The sequence below is a fragment of the Psammomys obesus genome, unplaced genomic scaffold (genome assembly GCF_907164565.1).
Source record: "Psammomys obesus unplaced genomic scaffold, mPsaObe1.curated_primary_1811, whole genome shotgun sequence".
Classification (NCBI taxonomy): Eukaryota; Metazoa; Chordata; class Mammalia; order Rodentia; family Muridae; genus Psammomys; species Psammomys obesus.
Window position 1 is genome coordinate 11,493,338 of NW_026596109.1, and position 22,263 is coordinate 11,515,600.

Genomic DNA, 22,263 nt, shown 5'->3' on the forward strand with positions numbered 1-22,263 from the left:
GTGTGTGTGTGTGTGTGTGTGTGTGTGTGTGTGTGTGTGTGTGTGTGAGAGAGAGAGAGAGAGAGAGAGAGAGAGAGAGATGTAACACTGCCATGTCTACAGAACATTTACAGTCTTCCTCTAGAGACTGGGTGGGATTTTAGGCCGTTTTCCTGTAAATTGGTCACTTTCAGTGGCTTTGTTGCTGAGGAATAGAGAGATTTAAGTCAGACTCTGCCATTCTGAAGCACGGATGTTGGGTTTACACAGATGTTTGGGGTTTTCACAGATGTTGGGTTTATAGCTGGGTAAACTATGATATGCAAGTGTGAACTGTGACTGCGTGCGTGTCCACTGCTTGCCCCTCCTCTCCATTCCTATTAACCAAGACGGTCTGAACCAGAGATGAGTGATGCCTAAGTGCTCAGTAGCAGGACCGGCTCACCTGGGGTCGTGCTGCCCCTTTATCAGAGAGCGTCTCCTCTAGTTCCCGGAACATAAGCGTGTGGTGAAGCACACACGTGTGTACGCTTCCAACCTGCGATCCCTGAGGAGCCTGGTAGAATGGAGACCACAGATAGGGGTCTCCAGATAGGAGGCATTGGAGATAGTCTCGATGAATCAGACAGACCTAGGTGACCCACCTCTGTGCTACACAGCCTCCTGCGTTTGTCCCTACTGTTCACCTGGGCGCGTCTGTTTACACACTTAGCTTTCCTTCCGTTCCCTGAGAACAGGAAACGTGTATGGTTTGTAAGGATGGAGCTTAGGGTAAATATTCATATATTCCATCTGTTTATTGAAAACTATGTCTTAAGAGCCAGGGAGACGACATAGCAGGGAAGGCTCCTGCCATCAACCCCGACGACTTGAGTTCAAGCTTCCAACACGCACGCATGCACACACTACACAAATATTTTCTAAAAGAATAATTTACACTGAGCATATACTCTGAGTCATGTTCTGCCCTGGCATTAAGGATGTAATTAATGGGACCATATGTCATTTCCTCTGTCAGGGACTAACAAGGACAGAGATACTACACAAATCATTATATAAACAAATAAAAATTATATACGTGGGTGAATTGTACAGTGTGCAAATTATACCCCAAGAGTGATTTGTGATTAATTCTGATTAATAGTCTTATTATAACAACTAATAAAACTCTTCAATCAAGCTAAAACATTTTAAAAATAGAAATTTTAGAATATGTTTTTGAAATGAAAATATAATTACATTTCCCCCATCCCTTTCCTTATCATAGCTCCTTTCAGTACCCCCTTGCTCTCTCTCAAATGCATATATATATATATATATATATATATATATATATATATATATATGGATATGTGTGTGTATATATATATACATATATATATATATATATATCCTGCTTAGTATGTACAATGTTTTTGTAGATACATGTTTTCAGGGGTGACCACTTGATCTTAGATAACCAATTGGTGTTTTCTTCTCTGGGGAACACTAATTTCTTCTGTTCTCAGCTTTCCTTAGGTATCTGTAGTTCATTGTCTAGAGTTGAACCCCTATGAGCTTATTAAGTCAAATGGAAAATTTCTAAACAACCTAAAAACTAATCCTGGTGAATTTCCTGGGATCTTATCCTGTCTCTCTACAGCTATCCCCAAAGAGAAATGTCACAACGGCTCAGAACAGGGCAGACATTTGTTAGTTGTCCAAACAGTCTCCTTGGAGGAGGACACACCTAGATAGAGAACTCTTGACCCTTGTCCAGCGGGTGGCTGTTCTTAAAGAATGAGCCGTTTCATGGGGCTCACTGTAGAGTGCTTGACATTCCCAATGAAAACCTTGCCAGGATACTCAGCTGGGCCCTCTGCTCTAGCTTCATTCTCTCTTCAGGAGCTCATCTCTTTCAAAGGTTAAATTCCAAGCTTCAGGAAGAGCATTCACACCCAAGGGAGAGAAGCAGGGGTTTTTTTTGTTTGTTTGTTTTGGTTTTTTTTTTTTGCAGGAGTTGGGGAGCTATGAATCTGAAGCTTAGAGAAGCTACCCAATTCGCCACACAGCATCTGATTCTAAGAGGAGGCTAGGGGAACATGTCAAACTGAGAAGTACAGAGTGCAGCGGTGCCCTGGGGCTGGTGGACTTCCCAGTTCCATAATTCAGTGGTCTGCTGGCTGTAGTAGCACTGCTCTCTGCCTCACGGCACTCCCTTCCTCTCAGCTCACTCTGTCAAGCTATTGACACGGGCAACAACTAATGCTTGAAGCTGTTCGTGGCCTCTGTCCTCTCTAAGTCCCCGGGACCTGAGTGAGATTTTAGACACCAAGGTTGGTGGATCTTCGGGAGTACGGAGAACGTTTCTTCCGCCCAGGAAGTATGACATAGGGTGTTTGTCTCCATGTGCCCCTCAGAAAAGGGCTTCTCAGTCCCTTTCTTGGGTCTGATTTAGGATGATGTTAGAACCGAAGGAGGCAGATGAAAGGGAAATGCGCCTACAAAGGAGAGTTTTGTTTGTTTTTGTTTTAAGACAGGGACACATAAATCCCAGGAAGGTCTTGAACTTGCTATAGAGCCCAGGATCCTGCCTCCACTTCCCCAGCGCTAGGACCAAAGGCACGCACCTCTCTAGCTGGCTTTACTGGGCGCTGGGACTGAGCCCAGGCGCTCATGCATGTTAGACTAGCACATTCCCAGCCTGAGCTCCATCCCTGGCCCCAAGACAGTAAAACCTCCCTAAGCCAACAGAAACAATGCTGGCAGGTTCAGTACTCAAGCTTAGCCTTTGCACTCAAACTCTTTTTTATTTTATTTTTTTCCAGTGAACTTTTATTGGTAGTTGCACCATGATTCAGGGTCTCATCGTAGACTCAGGTACCCATTTACCACGTGGGGAGAGGGACAGAGGAGAGGTGGGCAGAGCCAGGTTACATCTTCCCAGCAAACGTGGCCTCTGCTCCGGGTACCGCTCGGGAGCTATCACCTCTTTTCCATCATCGCCTTCACACAGAGATGGAAGCCCAGGTAGTTCTGCCAGCAGTTCGAGTCCGATTCTGGCTTGGGAAGCGGCTGTCGAAGGGGGCAGTTCTGTAGTTCTTGACTCGTAGAGACGGCCCCGGAGCAGCGTGAATTCGGGGCGACGTGACCCTCAGCAAAGACCCCGATGTCAGACCTGGACTCAGACTCCTAACGCTCTCACCGCGCTCCACCACAGCGGGTCCCCGAAGCCTGCCATGATTTCTCTTCAAATGTGCACCACCGGTTAGCACATTCGTGGATTCCTTTACTTTCTGTTGTGGTAACACATCGCTTGAGTCAGCTTTCGTGAGAAAGGTCTACTGTCGCTGTGCTCCTCATAGCCATCTTCATCTTCCGCTTCCGGTGGGACTCGGGGCGAGTCGCTTCTACCCGTTTCCATTGGCTAAAGCAAGTCACATGACCAAGCCTCAGTGGCTGGAAGCGCTCACAGGCGGTCGGCGATGGTCAGTTGAAGAGAGGGCTTGAACTCCCTGCTGTAGCTTCTGATGATGGGTCCTGGGCACAGAACAAACGGGCTCCCCGTTCTTAAGATACTCACGACCAGAGAAAGAAAACCATACATATTTTTTTTTCAGCATCTTTATCGAGTTTAACTTTCGTCATTTCCTGTCCCCCCCCACTCTGGGAAGGAGGACTAACGTAGTCAGGATGTGTTTCCTCTGAGCGTGGCTTCTGGTTGAGCCCAGCTATGGGGCCGAGGATTTAAGACTGGGAAACGGGAGAAGTCATGTCACCCTCTCCCTTGGCAAGCTGCGTCAGCAGGCCTGCTGCTCCTGCTCCCTGCTCCCATGATCCTCCTTCCTTTGCCTCTTGTCATTTCATAAGTATTTTCATTTGCTGATGAGCTCTAGGTTTCTCTCATTCTGTTTTTCTCCTCAATTCCGTCACCATCCATCGAGACAAACTGCTTCTGATTTAAATGTGATGCCATGCCCGTTTTCATTGGTTGGAATCTAGCGGAAAACATGCTGTTGAGTCCTGTAGGGGTGCAGGGGAGAGGTGTGTTTGGTGTGAAATAGGACAGGGAAGAGAGGGCGAGAAGGCTGTCTGGGACCGGTTCTTCTACAGAAGAATGATGGAGATGGTTACCAATGGGAACGGGAGAGTAACAGCAGGAGTGGAGGTTCAGATGAGCAAACGTTGATGCTTCGGCAGCGAGGTGTAAGATGAGGAAGCCAAAGAAGCAGAAAGGTTCTATGCCGTGCTGGCTGCCTGAGGCTTTGATGCGGTTTGAATGTTCACCTTGACTTAAAGTCCTCAGGCTGGTAGTGTTGGGAGGGACTTGGACCTTTGGGTTGTGCTCTTAGTTCTCTTATGGACACTTTTTTAAAAAGATAGTCCAGGCTGGCCCTGAACTCCTGATCCTCCTCCCGCCACCTCTCAAGTGCTGGAATTACGGGTGTTAACCACTATCCCTGTATTGAAAGGCTTGATAGAAAAGTGGTAAGCCTTATCTTCCTAGGCCTCCACTTCATGGTCCACGGCTTGCTCTTCCTACCATTACTGGCTATGAGATAATCAGCTAAAGCTAAAGGGCAGCCATTACCACAGAGCCTTCGCTAGGCTCTTCAAACTCTGGAGCTCCTGAATCACGAGCCACATAAATTATTTTCTTCACAAGTAGTTTCAGTCAGGTGTGCTATCACAGTGATTTTTTGACACAAAGTAAAAAAAAATCCAGGGTCTTGGGCTTTAAGCCAATGAACTGATATGGAGCTCCTCAGAATTCTTTCAGTTCCAGTGACACAAATCCAAGACAAAATAGCCCAAGTTTCCTATAAGAGCACGGCTGAAATAAAATGGGAAAAGATGTTAAAAAAAAAATTAACAGGTCAGGGGATACAGCTCAGTGATGCAGTATTTGTCTAGTGAGAGGCTCTGAGTTCAATTTACTTTTTTTCTTTCTTTTTTTCTTTTAAGGATACAGCTTTGCAGAAATATTCTTTTCCCCCCATTTTTTAAAAATTATTTATACACTGTTCTGCCTGCATGTGCACCTGTACACCAGAAGAGGGCACCAGATCTCATCATAGATGGTTGTGAGCCACCATGTGGTTGCTAGGAATTGAACTCAGGACCTTTGGAAGAATAGCCAGTGCTCATAACCTCTGAGCCATCTCTCCAGCCCTCTGAGTTCAATTTTCAACACCACAAAGTAAAAACAAAAAACATGGCAAAATATGCCCATAACTTTGCTGTCTACTGTTTGCTGTCCTGATGCTTGGGAGGTTGAGCCAGGAGGACTGGGGCTAGCCTGGGCTACGTTAATAAGCCATGGTGTGGGAACTGGGATCCAGGAGGGGGTGAGAGAGACTGAATCATGAACCCAGGAAACAGACTGTGGAGACCACATCAAGGTGCAGGTGTAAGCAGCAAGTATTTTTACATAGCCTTTGGACCAATGGGGAATAGGCACCAGCTCTGGGGTAGCCAACCTTCCCACTGGCACTATGGGAGGTGCCAGGCCGCCAGCCCCTGACGGAACTCCCAAGGAGATGGGGGAAGCAGCCACCACCCTGTTCTGGGCCCGTTCTGAGTTCTGCTAGTTTGCTAGGACCCTCTATTCTGTGTCGTTCGGTGTGGCAGCTGATGTGAGCACTCACACTGTTTCAGAGGTTATGGAAGCCTCCCTCACTGTCCGCCGGGCCGCACTCAGGGGCAGGTGGCGGGAAGAAGTGGGGTTAGCTGCTTGCCAGTCTCCAGACAGAATCTGAGGTCACTCTGAGAAGCAGGTGTGGGCTCGGGCTGTGGGTCTCTATCCGATAGAGATTTGGCGATCTGGATAAACCAAACAATTTGGAAATGGGGACCATTTCAGATTCAGTTGAGGACTGGACTCCATTAAAGACAGCAGAAGTTCCATTGTTCTGAAGCCAATTAGAGGGAGGAAGGGACCAGGGTGGCTAGTCTGCTTAATTGGTTGTCATCTTCCGTGCCACACTAGACTCCCAGCTCCTGAAACACTTCAGTAATGAGGCAGAGGAAAAGGTTACTGCCTGGTCCTGCTAATAAAGAGCCTTCCAGAACCTGACAGAAATTGAAGGTGCCCTGCAGGCTGTGCTGAGCTGAGTAGGCCTGTGAGGTGGGAGTTTGAAGCTGAATTCGCAGACTCTGGGTACTTTTGAAACAACGGCAAAGACATTCTATCGGGCCTCCATGTTTGGTCTCCTATGGAGAGACCGTTAGCCTATCCCACCACGGCTGAAAACAAGCCGTCATCGTCCTTTCAGTATACGGAGAGCTGTTTTCAGCCCCCTTTCCTGTGGTCACGCGGGTTTTTCCTGCCTGCTGTGCCAGACACGCACGTGTACACTCCCAGTCCTGCGTCTGTGTCCAGCTGGTGCCTGCCTCGGCATCGTCCCCGAGAAGCCTCGATCAGCTCTCAGACTTGGTCCTCAGTATCCCCTGGCTTCCACTGTTCCAACACTTACCGCCGTATTGATGTGTATGCCTTCCTCTACACTGGACTGGGAGCTTGTCGAGGTGAGGGGCGACCTGTGAGTCACCTCAGTGTCCCTGGAGCACAGCACAGGTTCTGCCTGTGCCATGCTATCGTGACCTCCGCTGGCTACACCTGCAATGCTCCTTCCTACTTCGGCCATTCGACCAACATCCACCAAGCTCCTACCCCTCCATTCCGGCTGGAGCACCAATGAATGGCTCAGTCCCTTCCCAGGGCTCTCCCAGTCGGATGGATTTCCACCACATATGGGGGACAGGCCTTACGGCAGAGGAAACGGAAAGCCCTTCCGCAGTCCCACAAAATAAACAGTTCAGTGAATTCTGCTCAGTTCTAGCAGTAAGGGCTTGCATTCCCAATAACTTGCCTGCCTTTATTTCCCTTGCCATTTCTTCCCTCTCCTGCATTCCTCTTTGACCTCTGGCTGCAGAGGTCAACAATTTGATGCAGAAATGTAATAGCTTGTTCTGTCACTGTTCCAAGTGAGAGTAAATCCGGGAGACACGCCATGGGTCCCTGCTCTCTCCCTTACTTTTGAGCTTTGATTTTCCAACCCCCTGAAGAAGTGATAAGCCTGCCTTTCCTTCCTTCCTTCCTTCCTTCCTTCCTTCCTTCCTTCCTTCCTTCCTTCCCTCCCTCCCTCCCTCCCTCCCTCCAAAGGCTGTTTAAGATTCTGTTTGTGAGCTGTTAAGAACGATGCAGATATGCATGATGGAGACTCTAATGAGTCTTCAGAACTAGGTTTGATCTCCCCAGGTCCTTAGCACTTAGCGAAAGATTTGGCAAAATGTCAGCGTTCCATAAAAATCTGTGTTGATTGACCCTGAATGCTGAAGAAAAAGAGGGTTTCCCTGCCCCCAAAGTTGGGGGACCGTGGAATAGACTAGAGATTAGAGTGAGTGGGGTGAATTTCTCTGCATCCCAGCCACATGACAGTCACTTCCCGATCCTCCCCGAGAGGCAGGTGTGGTCACCCTCTCCTACAGATGAAGACGTGGAGGCTGAAAACAATCAGGCTGCCTGCCCGGGCTGATAGAAATACACCGAAATGTAGGCTGGCTTCCAGCCTCCTCCCACTGCCCACCTGTATTTTGTGGTCACCCCTAGTCAGTGCTAATTCCTCAGAAAGGATTTGTGGCTGGCCTTGACCTGTGTCTTCATCTTCATCCATACTGATGGTGGAAACGTATTTCCAGCCCCTTTCCTAGGCCAGCTAGTCAGAGGACCACGGAATCCATTTTTGTGGTCTTCATTAAGGAAGAGCTGTATGCTAGAGGAGTCTCTGAAGCTGCTGGGTTCCTGAGGCCTGAAGATAATGAGCCAACAGTTGCCTCTTTCTTCTTCACATGTCTGCAATTAGCAAGTGCTTCCTTAGTTGGCTGTTCTCAGGTCAGGAAATAGGCCACGGGAGAGGGCTTCAGCTGGAGGTGAGCTGGCAGAAGGAGTGAGAGCTTTCAAGCTGTGAGGCCAGGGAAAGGGAGCCTTGTTTGTACCTGGGCTTCAAGCTCTTCAGTAGATGACAGCATAAGAAGAAGGAGGAGGTGGAAAGCGACTTCTCTCAGGGAAGAGAGATGGAGAGGTGAAAGGGCTGGATGAAAGAGCATCAGAAAGAGCTGTCACTGTAACAGACAGCTTTCCGAGAGCAATTTACCCTTTGTCTCACTCAATCGCTCTCTGTGGGAGACCTATAATTCCCACCTGACGAATGAGGAGTCTGAGAATCAGAGAGGTTAAATGATCCAGACAAGTGTGGTAGCTTGCCCAGACTCAGACTCCGTGGCAGTCAGATAAAAGCAAACAGTTTTGTTAAAAAAAAAAAAAAAAAGGAAAGGAAAGAAAGCTTGGTGTATTCGCACTGGCCTGTGATATGTGATCACAGTTACTTGGGAGGCTGAGGGAGAGGATCACGAGTTCCAGGCCAGCCTGAGCTAGAGAGTGCCAGACCAATCTGGGCTATTTGCTGAAACTCGGTCTCAGAAACAAAACAAAACAAAGAAATAAGAGGAAGAAACCCCCACAGTGGCAGACAGGATTGAATTGAATGATGCAAAACAAAGAGAAGAAGAGCAGGGCTGTGTATAGATGTTGGAGCCAGGGAACCCTGAGACCACACTCAGTTCCCACCAACAGCCTTGTGGGAGCTCCGCAATCTCCTGGAACATTTATCTTCCAGTGTATCAGTGTATCAGCTGGGATGCTGATACTTACCCATGAGGCTGCTGTGCAGGTTCAATGGGAGGGTATTTGTAAAGTTTCTAGCTTGGTGCATAGCATTGAAGAGATGCTAAGGATGCCAGAAGAGAAAGCATGAGGCTTCAGAAGGGGAAGAGCAAACAGAACCTCACTTATTCAGTGTGACCTTGTCTTCCAGAGCCCAGACTAGAGCTTAGAAGGATGGGGGAGGAGGTGAAGAAAGAAGACTCAAAGGTCCCCAAAGGGACTGGGCATGTGTGGAGTTGATGGTAGAGTGCCTGCCTAGGGTGTGCAGGGCCCTAGATGCTATCCCCAAGCAGGACAAAAGCAACAGAAAGTCTAGAAGCCGGGTTTCCACACGGGGGCTTTTCCTTACCATGACGTGCCAGCTTACTTCCCCAGGCTGTAGGTGATCTGAAGAGCACATGGCTGGCATCCCTTCCCTTCCTTCCCCCAGCCACCACCTGGACAGAGAGTGAGTTCAGGATTGGCCAAATGCTTTGGGGTTCCGTACATAGGCACCCACTCTTTCAGCTCACACCCGACATCCCCCACATTCCTCCCAAGGCACCAGGCTATACAAGTCACAGGCATTTCAGCTCAGTTCACATTGAAGTAATTCTGCAAGTTAGACAACAGTATTTCCATTTACAAACCAGGAGGTTCATTTGTCAGCAGGATAAGTGATTTGCCCAGGATTAAATTGTCACTGGTAGAGCCAAGATCTACCTGGCTTTAAAAGGTGTTGGGGCAGCCAGGCATAGTGGCGCACGCCTCTAATCCCAGCAGCCAGGGAGGCAGAAGCAGGCAGATCTCTGTGAGTTCAAGGCCAGCCTGGTCTACAAAGTGAGTCCAGGACAGCCAAGGCTACACAGAGAAACTCTGTCTCGAAAAACCAAAACAAACACACAAACAAAAGCTGAAACGTGTTCCGGCAACCCCGGACCCTCACACAGAACCCTCTGTGCATGGACTTAGGTCTCCCTGCTTCATGCCTGAGCTCTGACATCTCTTTTTCTCCCTAGGGTTTGACTTCTTTGAGGCCAGTGCCAAGGAGAACATCAGCGTGAGGCAGGCCTTCGAGCGTCTGGTGGATGCCATCTGTGAGAAGATGTCCGACTCGCTGGACACAGACCCCTCCGTGCTGGGCGCCTCCAAGACCACGCGTCTCTCGGACACCCCGCCCCTCCTGCGGCAGAACTGCTCATGCTAGGCCCCAGCCTCCCGCCTCCCCTCCTCACGCCCACTTACACCCTGCTTCTCTCTGTTACTGTCCGCTACCGACCCCAAGCAGGCAGAGGGCCCCAATTACAGATACCAGCGGCGCGGGCTACTGTGTGGGTGAAGGAGAGTCCTTTTAAACAGAAAACTCCCTTTTATGAAGGATGTTCACTACAGAGACTTGGAAGGGATCTTTTCTGCCCTTAAAATGAAAGTTCCTGCGTTTACCAAGATAGCCCTCCCACACTCACGCCTCAGGGGCTGGCCAGTGTGTAAAGTGAGGCCCACCCGCACAGCTAATCCTATTAAAGAAAATGTCTCCAAGTACAGTCCGCTTGCTTCCTGAGAGGCTCCCTGTGGGCATCTCTCTCTGAAAGCCACGCTTTGCTTGCTTTGCTGGGCAAAGCCCTGAGCCTGTTACCACGGATGCCCACAGGGCCTGGGCAGTTGCTGTGGTGACAGGACGGTCTAATCTCTGGAGAGCTCCGGCTCTAGCGTTGCTGAGGGAGCAGAGGCTGAGTCAGAAACACACTTGAAAGAACAGGATTTTTCATCTGCAAAATGTCAAAGGCCCCTGTCATCTAAAAGCACAAGGACAAGACGGAGAGAAAAGAGCAAGGCAGACAGGGATGGTCTCACCTCTTTAGCTGCTCTCTGCCTCAAGATGTAGCCCTAAGCTTTCCTCAGACTTCCTATTTAATTCAGGCTGGCCTGGAACCTAATCCTCCCTCCTCAGCTTCCCCAGTGCTGGGACTACACATGTGTAACACCACACCCAGTTTCTCCCGCTGGTTCTTGACTGTGGGAATGTCATAAAATTTGTCACCGATTCTCGGGCTCCCAGAATCTGAAAAGTTTGAAGCCGATGAGATCACTCCCAGATTTCTCTAGTTTGACTAGTGGGCTCCAAGGTTTCCGATTCTGACAGGCAGCTGCCAGGCCTCACAGACAAATGTGTGCTGTGACCTGCGTGGCTTCAGGAGGGATCTGCCTACAGTGGCTGGGAGAGAAGGACCCACAGACGCAGGTACAGACAAGCTGGAATATGCTGGCTGCAGGCACCGAGGGAGACTGCCACCAGCAGCCAGAAACTCAGTGTCCTCCAACTCAGCCAAGTGAGGAGGCAGGTTAGCTGATGGAGGTATGTGTGTGTGCGTGGGTCTCCATCCGGAGCAGGCTCAGGCTGTAGTCACCAGTAGCAGGAAGCTGTAGTTGATACATCCTTAGTGGACCAGGAAAAGGCCTTGCTGTTCCCACGGATCCAAGGCACTGTGGTCTTGGACATGGCTGTGCTAGTGTCAACAACACGGGTTCATTCTGAACTTTATCCCTTCCCCGAAAATCTCTCTCTTTTAAAACATGCCTTCTATCAGATGGGAGCAGGGGATCACCCTTGTAATACTAGAGTATGGAAGGTTGAGGCAGAAGGGTCAGCTTTCCAGGCCAGTCTGGGCTGCAGATCCCTGTCCAAAAGAATATTTTTTTTTTAAAGCAAGCATGTCTTTTGGGCAGGCACCAGAGCTTTCAAAGTCAGGACCTGTTTTTCAAGCTGAAAAGGATTCGTGGAAATCCTTCATCCTCCCATCCCGTCTGTCCTAGTGCCGCTGTTATCAGTCTGTCCATCTCTACTCCCCAAGTGTCCTTGGCTTAAGAGCAAGAATCATGACCTACTGTTTTCCAGGGTCAAACCTCCCTGTAAATCCATTCTGCACAGGGTCTTCCTCTCATCCTGTGCATTTCTTTAATCTGTCAGGCACTCCTGAGCATCCCAAGTGGAAAAGGTGAATCAAAGCAGACTAAATCCAAGGGGATATAATCCTGGGGCAGGGGGTGGAGGGGATGAGGTGTCACACCTCTGTCCTCTTTTTCCCTGGACTAGCATCTATCACAGGGATGGCTAACTCTGTTAAAGTCCCTTCATCAAAAGCCTGGGGAAGGGAGGAGTAAAATTTCCCCTGAGGTGGTTAGCTCTTGGTTCTGGTTTGCTAGGGACACTGGAACATACCTGTATTTTAGCTGAAATAATGACACGGAGCCACCCATAATTCCTGACGATCTTTCTTCCCAACCACAGCTCGACTCCACAGCCTCCCGCCCTAGTGTGTTACCTTAGTATTCAGTGTGTGTTTTAGGGGGAAAATATCTCAGTTTTCTGTGTTTCGAAATCAGCTCATTGTAGTGGAAAGGCACAGCTGGCATTGGGTCCAGTGATCACATGAAAGAGCCAAACAGAGCCGGCTCCGTGGGCATGCTGCATTTCTTTGACACACTGGAGAAGACAGAGTTTAGGTTTGGAATTTAGGACGTCTGGACCTTCCATCTCATCAGGGCTGCTGCTGGACATCACGCTTACATTGCACGAAACGTTGTTCCCAGCAACGTCCGTGTATTAACTTATTTATCTTGCTAACATTTTTTTTCAAGGGTGTCACTTTAATCAGCCTCATTTAAAGATGAGGAAATGAGGCTCCGGTTTGCATAAGGTCAAAATAATCAGCAAATGGTAGATTGGGGATTCAAACCCAGGAAGCCCATTCCAAAGTCTGTGCAGCGTTCTCTACCACAGCTCTTTCTGATAGATGTGATATGACGCTTGGAATCCTGCCAGTGTCGGCAGATCCAAGCCAGCTTGAGAAAAGATGTCTGTCTGTGGTGTGCTAACAAATTGCTCAACTGCCCGGGCTAATCTGAGGTGATGGATAGCCAGTGTTCGGCAGAGTTTCTGAGGCAACCAGATCCCATGGGCAAGGAACGCCCATCGTTCCTTAAGGCCAAGTGCTGACTTGGTCTGTGTCCCTGCCTCCGTGGAGCAATGCCTGAATACCTGTCTGGCTCCCAGGCAGGGACCTGAGCGGTCTCTATGCTCCGACCGTTGGCATCTTTGACTAAGGGGAACAAACACAAACAAACAGCAACAAGAAGACAGTACATTCCCTTCTCAGGGCTTGGGTCCCCCGTGCTTTATACATTACAGTGTCATGGAAGCTCACTGTTTTCTCTGTGCAAGGACACCCATCCACCTTAGTGCTGAAATGTCACATCGGAGTTCTCATAACGCCTGGGTGTTTCAGTGCCCATATTCAGCAATATTGCATGTCCAGGGAAAGGCTGAATCTTCTACTTCAGAAATTACTCAGAAGCCAGTCGAGGGGAGCCAAGCATCTTCGTGAACGACAGGAATCAAGAGTCAGGCACTGTTGAGCCAGCTCTTCTCCAGGCAACAGACAAACAGGCCTGCCTTCGAGATGGCAATCCCCCCCCCCCCCCGCCCTGCCCTGTGACCTCCTTTCTGTTTGGTGGAAGGCAGCCGCTTCCTGCTGATTGCAGCACAGCCTTCATCAATCACAGTAATAGCGCAATTAGCCACCGAGGCAGGAGCTGCATAAAATGTGTTAGTGGCAACTTGTCCCAGATTTCATCTTCCTAAACAAATAAAAGAAGGTTAAAAAAAATTGGCCTTTAAAGAGGTGAAAGTAGGCCAGAAGTGCTTCGAATCTGTTTTAAATGTAGGTGTGTCTGCAAATACAAAGTGATTCCTGACTTGTAATTGTTTCATTAGTGGGTAGCATTGTTCATTTGTGCTAGCCCGCAGAGGGATACAGTGTATCTGGAGGACTCAGACCCATCAAATGTTAGATAGAAAGTGGCTCAGAAGAGACCTTTTCCAGCCTATTTCCCAGGCAAGAAGACAAAGATTCGAGGGATGGGAGGAAATCCCCTAAACGCCCAGAGTCCCTGAGTCATGGAGCCAGGACTAGGTCTTGGATGAGCTCAAAGAAGAAATTCACCTATTCCAAGTACCTCAGGGCCCAGTAATATTAAACACTGGACAAGTATCACAGATAAAAGACCAATGATCTCTGTCTGCCGAGTACTTATATTTAATGGTGATACTTAGAAGATCTTAAGATATCATTATCCCCATTTGGCAGAGAAGGAAATGGACCTAGCAAAGCAAATGTGCCCAAGACAGCCTCTGGCACCATTTGAATCTACCCCTGTCTGAGTCATAGCCGTTCAGTTTTCTTCCTCACACTGCCTCAGATGAAGAATAGATGGGCTGGAGGCATCTCCCAGGTTTCTCCCTTGAACCCGTGCTCCTCACTTCCTTTGTGGCCATAGTTTTAATACAGAATGACATGAGCACCCTTCAGGACTGACTCTCCCACGCACATCACCTGCCCCTGCTCCAAAGCTCCTTCCCTGGATATTGGGCTTCATGAGGTATCTGAGAAATGTTTGCTCGACTTTGCCAATGGTTTGAAAGAGAGGAAAGGAAGGAGAGCAATTAATGTCCTGGTTGGTATCCCTCAATTTCAGATTCCTCATCCCAAGCCTAAACCCGACCGACTACCTGCCAGAGCTGCACAAGCAAGTAACTCGTGGTTTGTTAGTGTGCACAAAAGACTGGGCCGTGGGACACATGCTGTTGAGTTAAGATCTAAAGCTGTTGTATAAAGTATTCATTCAGCAACTTAACACACACACACACACACACACACACACACGCATACTAATGGCTTAAGAGAACAAATTGGTATGTGTGTCTGTGTGTGTCTGTGTCCACATACGTGTGGAGGCCAGTGGCTGATGCCAGTGGTGACTTCTTCGATAGCTTTCCTCTTTATTTTTTGAAAATTTCCCGAGAACCTAGCTCAGCTTTGGTGAGACTAGCTGACGAGCCCCAGCGAAGCTCCCAGCTCTGGGATTACAGGTGTGTAACAGCATGTCCGGCTTTTTCATAAGTCCTGGAGATGACACTCAGGCTCTCAGGCGTCTATGTCAAACACTTTGCCAACTGAGCAACACCCCAGCCCTCAGATGCATCCTTTGTACTAGGCTCTTATTAACTTATGACCAAAAACATATTGTTTCTTCTCTGGCTCTTAGTTTCCTCCCCTTCCACACATCCTTCCAGCTCAAAAGTAGAAATTTCTAATTTTTACCATCTAGATTTGGGGAACGGGCTTGAAGTTTACCCGGGAGAACGCTTCCCCGGCAGGCCTGGAGCGTCCAGCCCAGCACTGCAGAAATCGGTGGTGATGGCAGCACACACCTAGGAGGCCAGCACTAGAGAGGTGCGGGCAGGAGGATCAAGGTCATTCTCCAACACATGTCGAGTTGGAAACCAACCTTTGATACGAGAAACCCTGTCGCCAACAAACCAACAAACCAACTACAAAACAAGCCCAGGTCTTTCAGGAAATCCCACTGCTGTTGGCTTTCTGATGGAGACTATCATCTGAAGAAGAGAGTGAGCCTGCCGTCTCCACTCTTCTCTTTCCTGTAACACCGCCACCCCGGTCTCCGTCTCTGTTGCTATTTCTCAGCGACATCCACCATCACGAGAACCCACCCCCGAGCAGAATGGGTTTGTAGCATGTGGCGTGTTGCCCACCTACATCTACCATTTTGAAGTGGTCAAACATCAAATCCCTAGAACGGAAAGTCTCGGAGAGGAGACCTGGGGGACAGGTCAGTGGAGAGCAATCAGCCGGTCCCGGAAGAGCGTGCTTGGATCCCTGGCACCCTTTGGTTTCTGGTGCATCCTTTCCTAGGCTCAGCAATGGGCCGGGATGAAGAAGGTAGCAGGCTGAGCACCCTGGTTAAGCCACTCCCTATTTCTGGGCTTCAGGATGGTTTTATTGGGCCCTCTTGGCACCAAAGCACTTTGATTCAATGCCCATTTTCTGTAAGAGCTGCAAGTAGAAAACAGAATTTTGGCAGGGTCCTCTCATTACGAAAGCCTTCCTTCTTCTAGGGCCTGATAAAAGCATCTGAGGCCGTGGGGCCCTCTGTCACTCAGCGGGGCTAACTGTCTGGTTCCTGGGGCTGGGGCACTCATGCCTGGCTGACCTAGGACAGAGGTATCTCAGGAGTTGCAAAGTAAGAGAAAAAAAGTCTTTGATGAGATGCTGAAACTGGAGCATAGACTCACGTGCTGGAGAAGAGGCAGCAGGCAGCTGTGTTTAAGAACCAGAAATACATCCCGATTCAGGGAACACAACATACTGAGCGACGCACGAGTGGCAGGCAGGGTCGGGAGAGAGCTTTCTGAGGACAAAACCTGAATTAGAGCTAGAAGCCTCAAAGCCAAGCGAGGAGATATTCGCATGCGGCAAATTATCTTCACACTTCTGCAAGCATCAGACCTCAGGGTGGGGTCCACTGAGGCACCGTATAGAGGGCTTATATATAACTGCTTCGGCAGCCGGACCGATCCGCATTCAGTTCTTGATTTTTTTTTTTTCATCACTCATTTTGAGACTTTGGAGTTTTAGTTACTTCCTATGAAATAGGAGAATAATACCTACCTTGCAGGGCTAGTGGAATGATGTCTTAGTTTGGGTTTCATCACTGTGAAGAGACACCCTGACCAGCTTTTAGGAAGGAAAACATTTCGTTGGGGCTGGCTTACAGTCTCAGAGGTGTAGTCCGTTGTCATCATGGAGGGAAGCATGGCGGCACGCAGGCAGACACGGTGCTGGAGGAGGAGCTGAGGGTTCTTTTTGTGTTTGTTTGTTGCTTTGTTTTGAGGCAGGGTTTCTCTGTGTAGCCTTGGCTGTCCTGGACTCTCTTTGTAGACCAGGCTGGTTACTACAGTTAGAATAAATGACAAAAAAAAAAAAAAATCACCAAGTGCCTGGAGCACTTTCTTACCCGATCCCTGAAGGTCTTTGACTCACCTTACGGAGGGTTTTTCAGTCCAGTACTCAGAGAAGGAAGACTGAGGTCCGCATCCATGAAGCAACCTACTGAAGAGAGCGTGAAGGTAGGAAATTGCTTGGGTGGTTTCAGAACACAGTGGAGTTTCCTCCACGAGAGCAGGCAGCCCTAACCCTGAACTCTGCCTGTTGGACAGAGCTGGAGGGGATGGCAGCTGTCATTTATGTCGTACGTCTGGCTTCCTCTGCGTTCAGGGAGGAGAACACCTTCCCCCTGAGCCCTCAAAATTAAACCCCAGGCAGAATCACGCAACAGTGGTCTCTCTATACCACAGCCAGGGCCACTCTAGTCACCGAGAGATGTCCCCTCACCCAGTCTCACCATCCCCGATTCCCCTGATTGTCACTGCTAATTTATCCAACCAGGGACCAGGCTGGCCTCATGCCAGCCTAGGAGACACAGCAGGACAGGCTCAGCAGGCTTCCCCAGGAGGAGCCATTAGCAAAAACTGGGGTTGTCTCTACAGAAATGAGCACAAAGGGGACTATTAGCCTTCACGTCTTTGCGCCAGATGCTAAGTGGATATCTAATGCCTTTAAAGTTCCGTGCGCTGTGTACTGGCACCTCTCTTCAGTGAATGTGAAATATATAACGTCATACAAGGTTCTGAGTTTGTACAAATACAGAGAGGTGATGGGTAAACAGTGGCCTGCACAGTACGGAAGCAGAAGCTTCCATTTGCAAATATCCGCGGATGGTGCCTTCATTTGTTTGGGCGGCGGAGATGGCTCAGCGGTTAAGGGCACCTCACTTGCTCCTCTGACAGAGGATCAGACTTTGGCTCCCAGCACCCAGGAAGAACAGCTCACAACCACATGTGACTCTAGTTCTAGGGGGTCTGATCTTGGATCTTGGATCTTCTGATCTTGGAGAGCACACACACACACACACACACACACACACACACAAATACACATGCACATACAACTCTGGAAGACACACACACACACACACACACACACACAAATAAACCTTGGGAGAACTTTGGGAGGGAAACTCTTGCGTTATAATGCAGCACAAGAAGATACTGAGGGACTCAGAAAAGGCTGGCAGGTGGTTCGGGCACTTGGAGGTCCAGTCAGAAAGCTGGTCACAGCCCATCAGAGGAGGCAGAAAGTGGGCATCAGCGTGTGCCTCCAGCAGCCTAAACCTGTATTAGCTCCCACAGAGGGGCCTGGGGCAGGGATGTGCTGGAGCTCCTAGGAAATCGAAACAAAAGCACAGGACCGGTCACTCCAGAAACGTGGAAGGTGCTTTCTCCTCACCCCTCAGCTGCCTGCCCCTCTCTCGCTTGTAAAACGAGACTAAGAAGGTATTGGAATCATTGCAATCTATCTCAGTGCAGTGGGGAAGCCTACCCATTTCTTTAACCTGGTTAATGCCTCCCCACTGTGCAGACCTTGGTGGACCAGATGGACACAGGGCTCTAGAAGGACAGTGGAAGCCCTGGATACTGAATCCACTCACAGTTCTTTCAGTTATGGGCCCAGAGAGACTGATGGCTGAGTTCAACCCTTGGAACCCACAAGGTGGAAGGACAGAACCAGCTCCTAAAACTTGTCCCTTGATCCCTGTATGTGTACCGGGCACGTGTGCTCATATAAATATTTATATATGTGACTATTCTTAGCTGAATGTGGTGGAACAGGCAGAGGCAGAGGCAGAGGCAGAGGCAGAGGCAGGCAGATCTCTGTGAGTTGAGGCCAGCCTGGTCTATGAAGCCTGATCCAGGACAGTGCTACACACAGAGAAACCCTGTGTCAAAAAAACAAACAAGCAAGCAAACAAAAAACTAAAGAAAAAAAAAGAATAATTTTAATTACAAGAGATAGAAACACGTGTTTACCAGTCCCAACAGGAGGAGAATCCAGTAGCTCATGTGAAGTCCAGCAGGCTTATCTATCTGGCTTTATAACAATTATCTATGACTTGGCTTCACTCTCCTCTGGGGTAGCTTTCTTTTCTGACTTTTCTTCCAGTATATCCACCTGGACAGGGGCAGAGTGCCTCTGCCTCACAGTTTGAGCAAAAGTCATAGATCATGGGCGGGATGGACTCAGTAGTCTAGGGTCAATCATTGCGCGGAAGGATGAGGTGCTGCGGTTGATTGATTAGTGCTTACTTGCACCTGAAGCCGATGAACGACAAACAGGAAGGGAGCCACGGAGGAAGGCATGGTGTAGAAGGGAGCGCTTACCAGACAAGAAGAAGATCAGGTAGTTACAGGCATCACAGATCAGAGCATTCCACAAAAATATAGCCAAAAACTAGACAGAGGAGGACAGGCACAGGCTTTGGTCCCCTCCCCCGTGTGAGAATGGAAGGAGAGTTGGAGGGAGGTGCTGACTTAAGTAGACCATCCGAGTCCGAGCCAGGCAAGGGTTGGTCTATAGGGCTGAATACACTAGGTACCGGTAAGAGGTTTGGAGGGGGCTGTGTGGAAATCCAGCCTAGGCTCTTGTACATCACACAGAACACAAAGCCCCATGCTCTGGTGTGTGACTGATTCTCTTAGGGGAATGGATATTTGAATAAGTCACGCACAAGCGTTATCTGGTCAGTAAGCCAGGAGTAGAAGAACAATGTCCATCCAGAGGGGATATCTGTCCCCAGTTTGTACAAAGAAGCTATCATGCAAAATTATATCCCTCATTGCACAGGAAAATAAGGTATGTTTCAGTCCTGGTTCCTGGGACTGGAGAGTGCAGCCTTCTTTGGAAAGGGGTTGTTCGCATATAACCATCAAGCTAGGGACTTGGGTGATTATCAGAGTAAGCAGGGGAAGATTTTTCATACACAGGACACAGAAACAAGGAAGATGGCATATAAGGGCGGAGGCAGAGACTAGAGTGAAGGAGCTGGAAACCAAGGAATGGAAAGGAGAGCTGCCAACACCAGAAGCTAGGAAATGGCCATCCCACAGAACACAACCCTCCCCCCCCCCCAGTCCTCAGAACTGGAAGGGCCCTTTATGTGCAGAAAGTAAAGAGTGTTGGGGACAAAGAATGTAGCTCAGTTGGTAGAGTGCTTGCCTAGCATGCTCAGAGCCCTGGCTTCAGTGCTGAGCACCCCATAAGCTGGGTGGTGATGCATGCCCTTAATCTTAATCTGGGAAGTAGGGTGGGAGAGGGGATGAGAGATTCAAGGGATCCTCCTTTCTGTAGCCAGATCATTCCACAAAAGGTACTTAAAACCTTGGCAGCAGAGGACAAGAATATGTCATACTCCCCAGAGACCAGTTTGATACCAGTCTAGGATACAGGAGACCCTCTCTAGGGGAGGGAGGGAGAGAGGGGCGGAAGAAGGGAGGGACAGAGGGCGGGAACGGGGCTGGGGAGAGAATATTTTCAAATAATAGTAGTAGATAATAATAGTAATAGATTACTATTATTTTCAAATAATAGTAATAATAGAGGGGGCAAGTGAAAGGCGGAGGGACGCCCTTATTGATCAGAGGGAAAAACGGGTTAAGTTTAAGGTTGGAACCTCTGCGCGTGTCTCCTCTGCCCCCTTAGCTCACAGCCATGCTTCCCTATGTCAGAGAGCTTACTGTTCTAGACTGCAGTTGCTGGGTTACCACAGAGTAGGTTTCCTGACATAGAATGCATTTTCCTTCAAGGTACGCACTGTCCCTCCTATGGTAAACCAAGCAAGCAGTAGGCGACTGTGCCTAAGGGGCCTGGAGGCCACACGGACAAAGGAAATAAGAAACTGGTAGATGAGAAACTACCAACAATACTGGGTGCCACTGAAATGTAAACCAGGAAGGCTCTGAACAGCCTGCCGGCACGGAGGCTGCATAGCTGCTTCCTCGGAGAAAGCTGCGAGGCTCCATCGCAGCCCTTCTTCTTCTACCTCCTGCGTTGTATTGATCACCACGAGAAATGTTATTTGCTTCATCGGGGTTTCACGGCAGCATCGGCCTTGCCTTGTGTGTTCACGTTGTCTACGCTGAGTTATCTGTTCCACAAGAGAACTCTGCTACAAAGTTCTCATTTGTAAACACGGACAGACCTCGCCACACAGTTGCGAGGATAAAACGCAGGTTATGTCAGCGCTCACACCGGTGACTGGCGCAGACTCCACAGTCAGCTCCAGCTAACACTTTCATGGTGCCTCTCCAGGTTCCAGGCTATTGTAAGTCCCTCACTTACACTTCACTTTAAAATCATAATCCCCTGATGAGGTCTGTTCGGTTATTATCCTTATTGCCCTGATTTATGATGGAGAACAGAGCAGACCCCGTGTAGCCGGGAGGCCTGATCCTCCCGCTTCCACCTTCCAATGGCAGAAATGACAGGCTCTCCCCACCCTGTTGGTTTATGCAGGGCTGGAGATTGAGCCCAGGGCTTTGTGCATGCTTGGTAAACCCTTTAGCCAATGAGCTATACCAGCCGAGTCATGTGGAAAAATGGAACTTGAATTGAAACCCAGGAATCTCTTCCCTTCATCAATATCGTATAGGGCATTAGTTAACATAAACCCTCCCTGAATTTATTTATTTATTTATTTATTTATTTATTTATTTATTTATTTATTTATTTATTCCAATGTGTTGGGTCAGGAACTGAAGCGTGAATTGAAGAGCAATCATGGTTTTGGGTCAGTGATCTTTCAGCTTCTGGCTTCCGCAGCTGTGCTTCTCTTGCTGTCTGCTTCCTGCTGCTCAGTGGACTTATGGATCCTGTAAGCCCAAATAAACTCATTCTTTCGAAGTTGCTTTGGGTCCCTGTGCTTTACCACAGAAACAGAAAAGTAACTGATGCACGCAGCTAGCTGTGCTTGCCGTCAGCATTCTAGAGCCCAGGCCAAGGAGGTCAGCTAAGTGTGTACTGGTTTTTGGTCACCCCAGATTGGAGCCCACAAACATCACTGTTGATCAGCTAATATCCAAGTGTCGTGTTTAACATGGATAGTGGATATTCAGGCTGGAAGATTGCTTTCAGCCTCTGTATTTGCCACTTTCAGTAAATGATTCGTGTATGTTATCTGGTCAGAGGCATGGAAGACCATGCGGCTTAGGTCATGACTGTTAGCTTAGGTTGTGAAAGTTGATTACATGGGAAATCCACTGTCAGGAAGGCTTTTCTATCCCTCCCCATTCCCCCCCCTCTTCTCCATGTAGCTCTGGCTGTTTTGGAACTCACTCTGTAGACCAAGCTGGTTTCAAACTCAGAGTCCACCTGCCTCTGTTTCTCAAGTGCCAGGATCAAAGGTGTGTTCTCTTAAAGGCAGGTTAGACAAGCAGTTTGAATATACACCATGAGTCTTACATGACTTCCTGGTGCATTGTTACCTCTGGCTATGAGATCCGGCAAAAGCTCCAGGCTCTTAAAATATAAGATGGTACTGCATTGCCGCATATGTTACGTTCCTGGAGCCAGGCATGGTGGCACTCGTCTGTAATGTTAGCAGTGAGGAGGCTGAGGCAAGAAGAGCAATCAGTTTAAGGCCGGCATGGGCTACACGAAACGTTGAAGGCAGAAGGAGAGGTGAGGAGGAAAGAAAGCGAGCAAATACTTGCTTGGTTGTCTCTGAATGACTCAGGCAACAAGACCTTATCTTAAAAAAGTGGAAGGTGAGGGCCGACTCTCAAAAGCTAACTTCTGACCTACACACACACACACACACACACACACACACACACACACACACACACA

At 48.8% G+C, this 22,263-nt stretch overlaps 1 protein-coding gene across 3 annotated transcripts in view; it reads left to right on the plus strand.

The window, feature by feature from the left end:
• Positions 1-10,204, plus strand: part of Rab3b (RAB3B, member RAS oncogene family) — a 58,695-nt gene extending 48,491 nt beyond the window's left edge. For all 3 annotated transcript variants that reach the window (XM_055629095.1, XM_055629094.1, XM_055629093.1), the window contains exon 5: positions 9,682-10,204. In XM_055629095.1, coding sequence (XP_055485070.1) covers positions 9,682-9,869 — 188 coding nt within the window. In that variant the 3' untranslated portion in view covers positions 9,870-10,204. The remainder of the gene's footprint in view (positions 1-9,681) is intronic.
• Positions 10,205-22,263: the final 12,059 nt, after the last annotated feature.